The sequence below is a fragment of the Pseudorasbora parva genome, chromosome 19, assembly GCF_024679245.1.
Source record: "Pseudorasbora parva isolate DD20220531a chromosome 19, ASM2467924v1, whole genome shotgun sequence".
NCBI classification, from domain to species: Eukaryota; Metazoa; Chordata; class Actinopteri; order Cypriniformes; family Gobionidae; genus Pseudorasbora; species Pseudorasbora parva.
Genome location: NC_090190.1, coordinates 4,615,336 through 4,632,177, shown reverse-complemented (window position 1 = coordinate 4,632,177; position 16,842 = coordinate 4,615,336). Strand labels below are relative to the sequence as shown.

The 16,842-nt window shown below is 37.8% G+C and overlaps 1 protein-coding gene across 2 annotated transcripts in view; it reads left to right on the top strand.

Moving 5' to 3' along the window:
* The first annotated feature begins 1,465 nt into the window (after positions 1–1,465).
* pum1 (pumilio RNA-binding family member 1) overlaps positions 1,466–16,842 on the top strand; it is a 39,275-nt gene continuing 23,898 nt past the window's right edge. For both annotated transcript variants that reach the window (XM_067426784.1, XM_067426783.1), the window contains exons 1-2: positions 1,466–1,615; positions 13,820–14,133. In XM_067426784.1, the coding sequence (XP_067282885.1) occupies positions 13,831–14,133 (303 nt within the window). In that variant the 5' untranslated portion in view covers positions 1,466–1,615; positions 13,820–13,830. The remainder of the gene's footprint in view (positions 1,616–13,819; positions 14,134–16,842) is intronic.

The following is a 16,842-nucleotide window of genomic DNA, read 5'->3' as shown; positions in this document are numbered from 1 at the left end:
ACATTAGGAGGCCTTAATGTACAAACATTTTAATTAATAATTTGATACAATGCATTTATGGTGTACATACATGTATTTACATTGTACTTACATTTTAAAAATTACCTGCATGTAATTACATCTGTAATTATTTTCTGTAGTTACATTTATAATTGTGTCAATGACATATAATAATTTTCAACTGGCCAATTTTAAAATACAAAAAAAAAAAAACAATATATATTGCAGTTGTTCAAACATTAAGAATGATGTGTACACATAAATTCATATAATTTCAAATTAAGTGATTTCACAGTTTTTTCATCTAGGTTTTTACAAGTTCTAAGTAATTAAACTGTTTATAATCAAAGTATTAGCAATAACGGACTTATTTTTCTTGTGAATTGCATAAAACTGATTTGAAAATACCATACACTTAAGTATTCTGTAACAGCTGGGATTCCTATTTCAACCACAAAAATTAGATATTTAATTATTTTATTTAAAAACTCTACCCTTAAACTTACCCACACCGCCACACCCTAACTTACACGCATCCCATCTCAATATCAGCAAAAGTGTATTGCAATAGAATATGAGCACAATAAGTACATTAACAATAACATTTCACTTGTTTTTTGATGTAAGCATAAGGCCACCTAATATAAAGTGGGACCTGCATTACTAAGTAATATAATTACTCTAATTAAAATACTTTTCCCTTGGAAAAATTAAAGTAAGGGATACTATATTTTTTCTGTAATTTAATTATTGATGTTGCGTTAAATAGCCTACTATAACATATTTGATATTTGATTTAACATCAAAATGTAATGTTAAAATGTGTTTTTAATGTAACCTGTAACCTCCTTTTACACACTTTGGTCAGTTCAAGAATAATTTATGCTATATTTTTTATTTGAAAGAATCAAAAGTGCAGTTTTGTGTTTGTCCTTGTACTGTTCATCCGGTCGATGTTGATGTGGGATTTAGAAAGTAGGTAATCCAATACTTTTTAGAGAGAGTAATTAGTACATTAAATCTATTTACAGTGTTTAAGATGTAGCTAATCAGTAGCTATTAATTAATGAATTACTTTTTTTGTAGAGTACGGTACTACCAAGCACATTAGAAAATTAAGTATTTTTGTGTGTACATTTCTATATTACTTATATTCTAATTACTATAAATGATATAATAAATGTAACTGTATTACAAACACACCAATATTGCCTTTTAAAAATTGCCTGACAGAAAAAAATATTTATTTATTTAGCATTTTCTACTGAGACTAGCGGGTGTGCTTATTGCGCTCTGGTGGTAAAATACCTGCGCTCACACAACAGATACAGCCAAATGATGAAAACATTTATAAAAGGAACAACAAAAAAACTGCACGGTTAAAAGCCCCTGTCGGCGTTCGCTCCTGTAAATCTGTACATTGTTGTTTGAGTCTCGAGCACAACAAAGGACGACACTCCCCTCTTGGCGCAATGAACCGCACGCGCTCCTTCTCATTCTACCCATGATGCCCCGCGCGCGTCTGCTTGGATCGAGCCGCCATGTTGTCGGTGTGAAAGCTAGGGAGCTGCTGCGAACCGGGGCTGAAATCCGTCACCATCCGCATCCTCCACCTGTGAGTAAACCTCTGTTTTAAAACCGTCTTTTCCTCCTGAACCCTTTTAGCTTACCTCGCGTTTATATTTTGGAGTTATGAGGCGTAACAAGTGATTTTAAGAGCTTTATTACAAGGCAGTGGCTCCCCCTCCTCTCCCCGGGTCTTCCTCCTGCTGTAACGCTCTTCCTGTCCAGACGGCCCGGGCCTTTTGTTACCGGGAAGAGGATCTGTAGAATAACGCAGAGCCGGCTCGTGGACTTACAGGTACCGGTCCGTGCGTTTTACATGCCCGTTTGTGTCCGTTGTTTTATTGGAAACCAGTTTAGGCCGTGTTATTGTCATTAAAACGTTTGATCAAAGCCTTGCCAGACAGTTCCGCCCCTCGCCGATTCCTATGTCGTGAATTAATGGGTGGTAAAAGCGTGTGTTTCGCGACTGTCTGATGTCAACGGGTTCGTGTACACCGTTAGTGACTGTTTATGCTCACCCTCCTCCTCCAGCGGTTAGCTAGAGGGTTAAGGCTCGCGTCTTTTGTTACCTGTTTGTGTTACCATGATGCAAACGCATGCTTTGGTCTGGGTAACCAGTTACGGTATCTCTGCCCACTTCCGGGAGGTGTACATGCAGCCACCCGAGCTCAGGATCGTTGTTTCCGGGTGTCTGTGGAGCTCTGGTCATGTAATGGCGAAACCGATCAGGCTGTAAAGTGCATGTAATCTAGACGGACAATGGCTGTCTCAACTTTGTTTGGAAATCATATGCGTCTAGGTAGCTCAATAGCTTATAGGACAAAATATCCTTGCCACTTAAAAAAATAAGTCTTTAAGAGTTGAAGCCATGAACCCACAACATTACAAAGTTGGATTTCAAGCAACAACAAAAAAATATTTATGTCCAAAGAGTTCTTTTGCTTGGATTTGCTTGTTTCGGTTCTCTGATTGCTGGAGATTATTTGCGGAAGCTTTTAGTACGATTTTTTTGTTTTTTGTGCGATCTTTCCAAAAAAAATTACAATCTTATAACAAAAAAATCAGGATCCACAGTCTGAATCGCAATCTTCACAGATTTGATATGTACTATTGAGAGAATCTAGACTCAGTATTGAGTATTGCCACAATCGGTTGTCAAAATTGTAATTAAACCATGAATTAAAACTTTAAAACACTGCATAGTCTTCACTGTATGAATTAAATATACAGTGATTAAAATTAAAACCACTGAAGTTGTTCTGTCAAGAGCAGTGAGGGATTTTGTCTTTTATTTAACATATTTCCATTGTTTTAAGATCGAATGCACGGATCTAATATAATGACACGCATTCGAGTATCTTTTTTTTTTTCTCCCCCGACTGTTTATTCGCTTAAGACATAAATGACTGTCGTTATTTAAATAATCGCCAAGATGGACATTTTGTCATTTTTGTGTATATTTGACCTTTTAAGACACACGGCTGAGCATACTTTGCTTATCCATCTTGTCGCGCGCGTACGCACATGGGGTCCCTTTCGCAGTTTAATGTGCTTTTAATAACACTTTTTTTTTTTAAATAAAAGTAGCCTGCATATTATGGCAGTCACATCACATGATTTGACTGATTTGGAGGGGCGAAAGCATGCCGCTTTAAAGGAAAGGAAGAGCTTTCGGCACAATGATTTTCATGATTGTTGGATGAAATCGAACAATATCTAAACTACAAATCGATTCATTGCACAGCCGTACTGCTGTTGAATTGTTTTGTACGTATGAAAGACGCATGTTGGAGAACACTCTAGTATGCAGTTAATGCTGTATTTTAACATTATTATGATGACAAAAAAGATCACAATCTCTACGATTAACTTGAAAAGTAGAACATAGATGTCATAAGTCAGACTTTACCCCTAACAACCTCATAGCTCACAGTAGGTCTGTGCTTAACAGCTTATAATTTATTGTTTAAAATAAATTCACCTATGAAATAAATAAATGGGATTTTTAGTTTCTGTAACCCAACTTTTGCACTTTATTATCAAAGCAAGCTACTACAAGGGCCGTGATGTGATGAATGTGAAGGGGAGTTCGGCTTGATCCTGTACACGGGGGATTTCTCTAGCTGTCATGGTGGGATTTTACTTTTCTTTTCCACTAAGTCACAAGTGTGGGAGTCGAGTGTGTTTTTTCCATATGCAGGTGTTGTGAAGCCTAGTTCTCAACAGGTTTTGCTTCAAGACCCAAATTTTTTTCTTGGATACCCAAATATAATGCATATTTAATGTAGGCCTAGTGAAATTCACATTTTCTTTTACCTTGCATGGTTTTGTTTTGAGGATGAGGGCATGTCACATAATCTGTCAATGTGGGTATCTGTCTCCTTTGTCATAGTTTCTACCAAGTAATGGTTGAATTTGCACCAAAATGTTGATTGACATCAGCAGCAAAAAATAGAAGAACCATTTTCTCCTGTATTGTGCTACCATAACAAGTTAATGATGTTTGTCTCACACCCGTTTTTGGATCATAAACCGCCAGTTGAGAATCACTGGCTTAAAGTCATGAAGGCAATCCTATTGCATGAAAAAATGTAACCACAAGGTGGCAATTTTTGTATGATTTTTTGCACCTCTAAACGTCTAGTAGTTTGCCCTATAGGCTTTAAGCTAATTTGACTCATGGGTTTGACCAGTCGTGCCTTATGTGCTGATATATGTGACCATGTTTATCATTTAAAAGAGGTGTGGGTGTTTTTTGTTCTGATGGAGGCCTCAGGATTACTGGAGTGCTGCGTGCACACAGTTATCTGTCTGTCTAAACAGTGTGTTGCTTCACCCTGTGTGCTATCTTGATTTGAAGCTCAGGGCATTACTTCATCAGTGTGTACAGGATTACACCTAATGGGGATCTGGTGCAGCTGTATAATCTAGCTGTGTTGCAATTGCAGCGTTTGATGTTCCAAGGGGCAAATTAGAAAGTAGACATTTAAAACTTAGGCCTATATGGTAACTGATAAAATGCAAAAACGGGTTTAATTTGTGCGTGAAGTGGACATTGCCTGTGTCCACTAGGGCTGGGTAAAAAAAATATAGATTTCTTGATTTGAATCGATTCTCATTTTTACGAACTGATATTGGTTCTTTTATCCCAGGAATCGATTAGTCATCCTGTTTTTAGTTGATGGATGAACAGGATATTGTAGCATGCCTCCCATCCAATAAATCGCAATAATCTTTGTGCTTTACTATTAATATGTAACAACGCCTCAGATTTCAAATTGCTTCCATTTGTATTACGAAATTCAAAAACATAAATACCATTTTTGCGCTATGGTGTGAGATCGCTCTGGCTCAGCTCAAGAAAAGCAGCACACGAACTGAACTTCTCTTCAGCTTTAATACAGTTACAGCACCAAATAAACATGAATGAGCCTCTGAATGTCAGTGTGTTAAAAGATACGGAACAAGTTACCGGAATCCGTAGCGTCACATGTAATTGCTCAGTGTTTCAACCATGGAAAGACGTCAGTAAAACATCTTGTAACATTATATGAACATCAGAAAAAACATTTCCAGTGTCCATAAACCTGTTAGTCAGCTAGAAAAGTTTACTCTAGAGAAGAGCATTTTACTAAATATATGCACCATATTAAATATTCATTAGGCCTATATTTTTTTTATGCTCTTAAAAATGTAATGCATGTTTGAATAAATCTGCCATGTTTTTATGAAACACACCATTTAAATGTTAAAATTTAAAAAAATGAATTGCCGTTGAATTGTAAAGTTTATAATATAACTATTATTATAATAAGCCATTATTGAGTGTAGTGCTTGTATACAAATAAGTACATTTTTATCTTCAATATTATAGTTACAAGTAGGGGTGCACCGATCCGACTTTTTCAGTCCCGATACCGATGCCTGGGCTTTATGTATCTGTCGATACCCGATACCGATCCGATACTATTGTTAAATTAATAATAAACTGTACACCTTCCTTGAAGAGACTAAAGGCACCAGACTTTACTAAATCAAGATAATAAGACAAAATAACAGATGCATGCAAAGTGTTGAATTCTTATTTATTTAAAAAACAATTGTGCATTCAAATCTAAAATATAATTTAGGGCTCGACATTAAGCATGCTCATGTCTCTCCTTCGAATAAGTAAAATGGTCATTCACTTGTCCGAGTAAAAAATGTGCTTGTCTGGAAAAAAGTTTGGTGTGTGTGTGTGTGTTTGTTGTAAATATAACTTATTCTGAAGCAATATTCTCACCAGTGTTCAATCAGCTTTGACATATTTCAAATCTGCATATTTGTGATATTTTACCTTTATAAAGGGCATTTTCCCCTAATCTTATTAAATATAAGCTATGCTTCAGGTTTCATATTATATTCTTAAATTTGATCTATACATTAAATTAAAATAAGACACTATAGGGATGTTACCAATCAAATTAAATGATTTACCCAGAAAAATTACTACTGCATTAAATAATGTTATGTGATTTGTATTTTTGAATAAACAAAATAAATGTTGAAAAATATAGGAAACTAAACCACCAGTAGGTGGCAGTAGGTGAGTCTTAATGAGTGAGTCATTGAGTCATTAATTCAAACAATTCATTCAAACGACTGATTCCTTTAAGAATGAGGCAGTCGTTTACGAACAGGTTATTGAATCTTTGATTCAACCGAAATGAATCATTCAAAACACGTTAGATGCGTTATGGTTCTGCTGTTTGGAACTTTGTTACTTGGAATCTTTGTTTGGAACTATTTTCGCAGCTGAAATAGAACAAAAAGACTCAATATTGCATCTAAAATGTAAGTAACTAATGTTAATGATTGTTTATGGAGCTGTCATAGGAAATCAGTGACATTTTCAATCGTGATGGTATTCAGGAAAACAGCACATTTGGTTGTGTGATGTTGTTTAACTGTATCATATGTTATAAAGATAAAACGTAACATTTTGAATGTTTGCCGAAATTACTATGTGTGAGCGGCGCTTTTTTGATTTCTCCTCAAGATGCGCGAGCGTCAACAGCGTGTCGTTACCGTCAGTTCACTACATTAGCCTTTATCCATATCCACTATCAGTCACTTACACTAAATTAATCCTTTGCATAGTGCAAGTCAGTTGCTGAGCTGTATTGTCCACTCCTTTAGTGTTTGCTGAGCTGCAAGAATGCAGCGTGCTTTTTAACATGGTGTTTCTGGATTAAATTGGTAGTATTGCCGACAGACAAACTAGTTGGCGTGGTAAGCATAAAATATCTCTACACATCCGTCTCTCTGGCTCGCTCCATGTTGCTTCGAGCATGCGACACACGTGAAACTGACGAATAACGTAGTTCTGCTGCTAAAAAACAAAAAAACAAACACCTGGATCGGCCTGTGGATCTGTTCATTTTTCCGATCCCCGATCCAGCTTTGTCGTCAGTATCGCGGCCGATATCCGATCCTAATATCGGATCGGTGCACCCTTAGTTACAAGTGCTACAACAGACTCCCACAGTTTACCACATTAGTATGTTTCTTGAGGAATTTTGCCATGTATTGTATCTCTATATCCCCAAAATAATCAAAACCGAATCTAAATCGAATCATATTGCAAGCTTGTGAATAGAATTGTAAAATTTGTGTCAATACCCAGCCCTAGTGTCCAGTGTTATTTAGTGACCTTGAAATTAGGGCTGTGACAAACGATTATTTGGGTAATCATGTCATCTGATCCTTTTTGTGGTAATAAATAGACCTAATTGAACAATGTGACTTTAAATACATGGGTATAATAATGACGCCATAATAATTGGTTCAAATAAAGTATCAAAAGCAAATTATGGTTTATTGAACAACACTGTTAAATACATTACGAAATATAAACATAATCAAGTTTTGTACGTTACGAATGAAAACAAATGCTGGTAGCGGGCACCAACGGCCAGGTGATTGTTGTTGTTGGTACACTTGACAGCATGATAAAATCTTTGTTTAATACATTTGACCAAACAACATTTAATTCAATCGCGATTAAATCTTTGATATTTGGGGACTTACCATAAAAATGCTACAGCAAATATAAATAAATATCTTGAACAAGAACATGTGGACATCAAAAAAGGCAAACATAGCATTTAGGTTTATAAAGGATTAAGCAACCTAAACTCACAGCAGATACAGAGAGTTTGTTAGCCAAGCTGCTTTACACATGTAAATGATAACAGTTAATATGATATGTAAATGATAACACTTTGGATGAAACGGAGCGTATTAGACTTGAGAAGCATTCCCAAATGTACGTTATTGAATACCCAAACAAACCGCACAGAGAGTATGGCTACGTTGAAAATCGCACACTCTTGAGTAGATGCCAATTTTGAATAAAATAAAATGTGAATAAAAGTGTTCTATATAGTAGGTATGTGTGTAGTATTAATCTGGACATAGCACTTTTGCCATGTAGGGGTGTGTGCGATATATATCTCGTCTGCGATTAATATTGTAATCGTTGTCTTAACGATATACAAGCTGACATTATCAAGTTTATCCCTCACACACACCCACCTGATGTAGTCTTGAAGATTAGAGTATTGCGTGTGCATGCTTTCACTGCATGCGAGTCTATATTTATATCACAGGAATAACCCAGATATCAGCATGATAAAAAATGTGAAATTGATTTTAAACAAGTATACTAACCAAGAATTGAATATTAAGTTACTTGCATTTTAGGCACCATATTGCCTATCCATTTCGCCAACGAGAATAGTTCAAAATAAATTCTCAGCACTGTAATCGCGTCTCTGAGCAAGACTCAAGGTGTTTCTCAATGTCAAGGATGCTTCCTTGGAAGGACGGATCCTTCCAAGTCACTTCCTTCAGAGGCTAGGCGAGGCTCCTCTTTAGCATTCGGAGAACACGTAAATGGAACAGGCTAGCAAGTGCACGTCATTGCGTCATTACCTCAGTGAAAAGGTCCGTTGGCCATCAATAACATTATGTGTAACGTTATTTGTATATATTTTTATATCAATACAGTAGTAATTTGTACTGGCATTTAAACGTTAAACTTTACGTATATTTACTACGGTTATAACAAATGTTTGGTAACGTAAATAAAAGCATTGTGGCAATCAGCGAGGTGAGGGACCGTGAGAGCCGGCTGATGGAGTGATAATGAGCGGCAGCTGATCGCCGCCACACCGGTCTCGGCTCACGGCAAAGTGATTGGAGTATAAATGTGGAGCGTGGAAGACGAGAGAGGACTAGGCCTGGAGTTTATGTTATGGTTTGTTTATGTTTTATTATGTGTGTGCGGGCAGTCGCCCGTGAGGGTTTTCCCCGTGTTACTTTCGTTTTGTTTATTATTTATAATAAAGAAGTAATAACTTTAGTCTAAAGAAAAGGGGTGACTGGGCTTTTGCCATAGCAGACCCATAACGGTGGAATACTTCTGTATTAGGATGATCTCGTCAGAATCACTTTTTAAAGCAAAATTAAAAACTTAAATTTAAAAAAATGGGGTTTTGTCTAAACATCAATTGTTTTGTTTTTGTTTTGTTTTCTTATTGTTTTTTACGCATTTCCTTTTTCTTTTAAATGATATTTTTCAGCACAATGGTCCACCGCTGTTGTTTTTATTGTGCTTTATACATAAAGTGAGAGAACTTTTTTTGCATTTTTATGAGCAGTTGGTAGCTTATCTGGGTCGCTTTAAAAATCCAGCCATTCTTTCAAGTGGGATGACTGGTCAGACTCGTCTTAGTCATAGTTAGCTTGGGAAATTTAAACTGACTGAGCCTTTTGTCCCAGCACATGATCTTCAAGGCAGCTGGTTCTCCGGTTTCCAAAACCTTAGGTACTAATGGCACTAATGCAACAAATCTGTGGTCCTTTCAAACAGTTGTCAGGATTACATGACACACAGTGTCTTTTAAAATGTTTGTGGTTTATCCTTGATCCATTTCATTGGATTTCACATTGTGTTGTCTCAGTATGCTTTCACCAGCATTGCAATAACTTTCATATTTGTGTATCAAATGCATCACATAGTCTAAATATCTTGACACTCTGCATCCAAGTTCTTCTGTTTTCTTCCTAACCATAAACCCAGTTTCATTCAGTGCTAAACTGTGTGTGTTAGTATGAATGTTCCAATGCATGGTGAATATTTAAACGGGAGTGTGACACTCGGCTAACAAAGTTATGAAAGGTGGTTATGGAATAAACGTTGTGCTTTTTTGGAGATTCTTTTATTTCCAGAAAGGTCTATGTGACGATGTACACTCAGAGCTGCCAACACACCTCTGGCACCATTTTGGGGTGAGATTACACCAATGCATGAGGATTTTGCAGTCTGGATTAATTTGCTGTTTGTGTTGGTGGCCTACATCTATGTATCTCTTGAAAAGATCAGTTCAGTTTTAGATATGAAAGCAAGAGCAAAACTCTTGTGGCCGCTCTTTTGGGTGTTGCTGAAACCAGAAATGCTCTTGTTAATCATTTAGGCTATTTATAGCAATATTAAATGCACCACTTCATATTTAGATTTTTATATTGTAGTTAATTTTACCAGAAAGTTTCATTTCTCTTTTTCATTTAAATAAATTGCTGTTTGTCTTAATCATAAAACAAGGCCAGTTGTAATTTCATTAATTGACATTACTGGGTTTAAATGACAGAAAGATTGGAGCCACTGATCTTCCCACTACAGCACTTGAGACATGTATATCCACATGAGGCATGATTGCACATTTCTGACCGTTAGAGAAGTGTCTCTCTTTGTTATATAGAAATACTGAAAGAAAAATCATGTTTTCACTTTATTGTTCCTTTTAAGACAATCTGTTGACTATAAAGCCCCTTTCACACTGCACGTCGGACCCGCAATATTCCCGGAAGATTGCCGGGTCGCCTTCTGTGTGAAAGCAACCACGTCACGGTATTGATTACCGAATTGAACCCGGGTCGGGGACCTAGTAACATTGCGGGGTTCGATCCCCGCAGCACAATTTGGCCAAAACTATTGTGAGTATATATCAATAGGACTATTTAATAATAACTATAATTAATAATATAGAAATTAAATTAGTAATTCAACTATCGTAGTATTTAACAGTAAAAATAAATAAATAAAACAAACAAAAGAAAGTGCAAGTCTTAATAATAATTATAAAAGTGTAAAAAAAAAAAAGTAAAATTACAATACTCATTTTATACCCATCTTAATTTTGCCACTCTATTCGGGAAGATGGTTGGTGCATGTTACATTCGAAAATGTACCTTATAAGAGACCCAAACTCAGAACAGATGTAGACAAGTTTCTGTGGATCAGCTTTTACTGTGAATCGAGCCACTCTAGGACAATGAAAACACTGGATCATGATCTGCTTGCATGTAAAAGAACAGTGTCACACTTCACTCTGAAACACAGAGAGCATGGACCATCCACAGAGACGAATGCTGTGTGAACAAAAGCCAAAACTAATGCCGCAACGTGTACGTATCGTGCGACTCCTAGAGCTTGTTTTTTCAATAAAACCCTGCAGTGCCAGAAGAGCTAGTCTGTGTTTTAAACGCAGAGAGTGTTCGTATACAAAAGAAACTAAAATTAAACACGCAGAAATGTGCGCAAACTGGACACAAGTCGAGACCACGCCGGAGCTCTTTACTATCCGCGCTGAAGCTGAGATCGCTCGCCATTACACGTCACATCCAGATGTCACGTGTCAACTCGACCCGGGACCGTTACGGGTTGTGTGTGAAGCGTACATATTACGGTATTTCGCTGGCAGTGTGAATGGTCCAAATCTAGCGGCCCGGGAACAAATGCCGGGTCGCATTATCCGTGTATTTGCCGGAATCGCAGTGTGAAAGGGGCTCAAGTAACATTGCAACCTATATATTTCAACCAACTCTTATTAGAGTATTAGTTGACTGTTACGGTTAGAATAAGTTGACATGTAGTTGCAAAGGTACTGTTGTGACTGGTATCTACTGCTGGAGGACCAGGACCATCACATAAAGAGTTAGCAGATATTAAACAGACAGCCTGCTAATACTATAATGAGAGTAATTGCAAAGTTAAAGTCAACAGAATGTGTTAAAGGGACCATCAAATCTGAAATCATATTTTTCATGGCTGATATATCAACACAAAAATGGGAACGGGATAACTAATTTTCTTGCAAGCAGAAATAAGGGAGAAAACATGTGAAACTGTGTCACAAAAGGAAAATATTTTCTCTCCTTGTTATTGCACATCTCTTGGCTTGAGTTGCTGTGGTAGGAAATTTTTGCAAATAACCCCCTGTTATTCACTATAAATGGTTATTTGCCCGCTCAGGAGTGAGTCGTGATTCAAAATAAACATTTTGTGCTTGTAGTTGCTTTTTTTTAGATCAACCTTTTCTGATTTGCCTCTTGCTTTAAAACGATAGTTCACCCAAAAATGAAAATTACCTCATGATTTACTCACCTTTAAGCCATCCTAGGTGTATATGACTTTTTTTCTTTATTTCAGACGCATACAATGTGTACAAACAAATACAATCAGTTATATATATATTTTTAAAGTCCTTGCAAGCTTTTTAATAGCAAAGAATGGCAGCCCAAAATTTGAAGACCAAAAAAGTACATCCATCCATTATAAAAGAGCTCCACACGGCTCCAGGGGTTAATAAAGGCCTTCTGAAGCAAATCGGTGTTTTTTTGTAAGAATAATATCTATATTTAACACGTTATAAAGTAAAAACTCTATCTTCCAGTGGACCACCTTCCATACAACTTGCCTAGAAAGTGAATTTGTCTGAAAGAACATCATATACACCTAGGATGGCTTGAGGGTGAGTAAATCATGAGGTAATCTTCATTTTTGGGGGAACGATCGCTTTAAAACAAGAGGCAAATCAGAACAAAAGGTGGATCTAAAAAAGCAACTACAAGCACATTGTATATTTTCAATCACGACTCACTCCTGAGCGGGCAAATTACAGCCATTTAGTAAATCATGGGATAATTCAACTTAAGAATAATGAATATGTGAAGACAGTTCAGTCACAAAAGCAGTAATCCCTTCATTGCTTCACGTAAAATAATGCACTCTGTTAAGTGAACTTTAAAAGTAAAACTTTTTGTAACTTAAATTATTTTTACATTAATGTTTTTTTTTCAGTGGATTGCATTGTTATATGACAACGCTTTTTTTCCATCTCTGTGATGTATTTGTCTGTTTATGGCACTACCATGAGTCCAGAGCATAAATTCATTGAAAGTCTTTGGGATGTGCTGGAGGAGACTCTACAGAGCTGGACTTTGTCAGTACAAGATCTTGGCCGAAAATGATGCTCCACTTGATGGAAATAATGTTATTTTGATTGAAAATGATTTTTCATGCTTCCTCCCAACCATTCTTTCACAATGCGAGCTGATGAATCTTAACATTGATCCTGGAATATGGCCATGATGTGTCTTCCTACAGTTGTTTAAGAAATGAAAAGCTACACACTCCATCAATTAGGGTTAGAAACTGTTGCCAAACATATGACATGCTAGAAACAAAATAATGATCCAATCATTGACTTTTTTTAAGCATTTGCCTATTTAAATCCAAACAGCGTCTTTTTTTTTGTTGGCCATGTGGTGTTTGTCACCCTAGAAATGTACCTTTTCTCATCAGGAAAATTGTTTGCAGTGGAAATTCCTCCATAGTTTCGACTCGTGGCTTTCCCCAGTGTTTAAAAGTCATTCTGTGACAATGATATCAGATGCACATTTGAATGAGAATGAAATGACTCAATTTGACAGACCAGCTCTGCTTGATTAACAAGAACAACAACCTCTGCTTTCCCCACTGAACCTCAACAAGTGTGTGCGACGCCGTAGTGAGCGCTGACTATCACACTGATGGATTAAATTGACCTCATTTCAGCCCAGACACAATGTGTTTCATCTTTTTTACTGCCCTTTATTTTCCTGGGTCAGGGATTTTATTTAGTTTGTCCTTACTAGAATCCTTTCAGTTGACTCTTTATCAGATTTGCTGTGCTGTTCAAATAAATAGACTTCTTTAAAATAAGATAAGCTGGTTTTAATTTTGTGCAATATTTGTGAGCCTTCTCATTCTCTGCCTGCTTTGAGAGGCACAGGTGTGGTAATGTATAGTAACTGAATGCGCTTTAAATGCAAAGCAATCCCAGATGCCTTGGGGTTAATAGTGTTTTGTTTTGTTCTTGTGTTACAGTCTCTGGTGGAATGAGCGTAGCGTGTGTGTTGAAGAGGAAAGCTGTGCTCTGGCAGGATTCGTTCAGCCCCCACCTGAGACTGCCTCCCCCTGACAGGCCATTACCCAGCATGCCTGTGGTGCTGAGTGCTGCGGGCCACACCCCCCAACCCGGCCCTTCTCCTCAGGCCCCGCCCCCTACGCAGGGAGCAGGGCGCTCTCAAGATGACGCCATGGTTGATTACTTCTTCCAGCGGCAACATGGAGACCAGCCTGGATACAACAATTGCAAACATCGCTGGCCGACTGGTGACAACATTCATGGAGACAACCAGGTGAGAACTGTTAAAAAAAAAAAATCTATATATATTTTTTTTTTTTCCTCGCCGCTTTATTTTACAATGTGCTCTGATCTGAATATTTAAATGCAGAATACTGCGACGTGTTCATTCCGGGAAAAAAGCTTGATCGACAGACAGACAGATTGATTATATCCTTACCCGCTGAATGTAAGCTGTCTGTCATATTGAAATAGTCAAAGCTGGTCCATAAACATTCGAGAGAAAGTTGACTGAGCGTCTCCAAACGTAGTTAGCGGCATTAATCCCTATCTGCATGTCTGGAGCAGACGGAGGAGGAATCTATGAATGCATATCTATGATTATATTGGAGTTCATGTACATTGCGACCTTGAAGTGTATCGATACACCTATGCCACAGGTCGGTTCACATCACTGTTTTGGAGCCACGGTTTGTTTCTGTTTGTTGTGGAGTCATGGTTCATGGCAGGCACCAGTAATAATAATTATTATTCTTTTCACTCCGAAGAATCTCAAAGTGCAACAAAGGGAATAAATAACATAAATAAATATTAATAATAATAACTAGTGCTGCGTTCCAATTCGTTTTTAATATGCCCTTCACTCGCAAAACTTCCCTCCGTCTCGTTCACTCGGATGTGCGTCATTGCTTGCGTTGCATGAGTGCCCACTACTGGCGGAAACTTTGCAATGGCCCCTTTCACACTGCGATTCCGGCAAATACACGGATAATGCGACCCGACATTTGTTCCCGGGTCGCTAGATTTGGTCCATTCACACTGCCAGCGAAATACCGTAATATGTGCGCTTTCACACACAACCCGTAACGGTCCCGGGTCGAGTTGACACGTGACATCCTGATGTGACGTGTAATGGCGAGCAATCTCAGCTTCAGCGTGGATAGTAAGGAGCTCCGTGGTCTCCACTTGTGTCCAGTTTGCACATATTTCTGCGTGTTTAATTTTAGTTTCTTTTGTATACGAGCACTCTGCGTTTAAAACACCGACGAGCTCTTCTGGCACTGCAGGGTTGTATTATTGGAAAAACAAGCTCTAGGAGTCGCACGATAACTACGTACACGTTGCGGCATATGTTACGGCTTTTGTTCACACAGCACTCGTCCCAGGTCGAATACCGCAATATTACTAGGTCCCCGACCCGGGTTCAATTCGGTAATCAATGCCGGGACGTGGCTGCTTTCACATAGAAGGCGACCCGGCAATGTTCCGGGAATATTGCGGGTCCGACGTGCAGTGTGAAAGGGGCTTTGGAATCCACTATGGCAGGGGTGTCCAACCCTGCTCCTGGAGAGCTACGGTCCTGCAGATTTCAGTTCCAGCACTGCTCCAACACACCTGTCTATGATTATCTAGCACCCTGATTGCCATGATTAGCTGCTTCAGGTGTGTTTGATTCAGGTTGAAGCTAAAATCTGCAGGATGGTAGCTCTCCAGGACCAGGGTTGGACACTCCTGCGACACCCCTGTGATGGAGTGTATTAATTAATATTTTTTTTCCTTTACGAAATTGTTTAATGCAACATTCTATATGTATATAGGTGTATTTGGGTTGTTTTGAATGTTTCAAAAAAATATTTAAAATATCATAAAGTTGTTTGTGGTGGGGTAAATTAAACGCGATATGCCGTGACATCACAATCGCATTGCATTGTGGTATATGAAGCTGCCTGAAGTGTATATATGAAGTAGACTCGCTCCCTCAGTCAAAATCAAGGGAGCAAGGGTCTGTCCATATAAACTTCCCATGTCCACTTCACTTAGTGGAATGCACTTCAAAATGGCGGCGGGGATTCCCCCTAGGGGAAGTGCTTAGGGAAGTTCGCAAGTGCATGTCTAAAATTGGAGTGGAACGCAGCATCGATTCACTTTTAACTTAATAACAACAAAATAATTCAACTTGTTAACTTTATCTTTATTAACTTTATATGTTGGCTTGCAGTTAGCATACCTGAGAGACCTAAAATGAAATGAATGTCTGCACTGTAGACTAGTCAGAAATAATCTACTCATTTTACAGTTTACAATAATGTAAAAAATACAAGCACATTTATTTAATAAAAATTGATGACAGACACAATGCCCCACTTTAGCCTACTTAAACACATTAATTGTATGAATATGACTAATACTGATGAATAAATAGGCCTTTGAAGGGATACTTCACCGCTTTCATTTTACTAGGGATGGGTATCGTTAAGGTTTTAACGGTATTACTACTCTTACCGATACTGCTTATATATATAGACACACACACACACAAACACTTAACAAAAATACACAGCCTACATTTCAGGAAGAATTCTAGTAATCAAATGTAAAATAACACTGCATAGTTTATCATAAATAGCCTAAATTAATGCTTATCAAAGCTGAAGTTATTCATTCAAGAGCTGTGAGTGATTTGCTCTTTGCATTTGGTTGTTTAATTCGCAATAATTCATCAGCATATTTATTTACACTGCTGCCTCTTTAAGACAGATGTGCAGCTCTATAGGCGACTGGTAATAGGCAGATGCACTACATTTGCTCCCGACTGTATCCATAATAACAACGTCCATTTTAGACACAAACTGTGTTGTGTTAAAGAGACTCCAAGCCGGTCATTTTGACTTGATGTGTGTGTACATTTGATCGTTTAGACGTGAGTGCGAAACCGAAAGTGTGATTTGCTCGTCTCGTTGCGGCTGTTTCAGAGCGCGCGCCG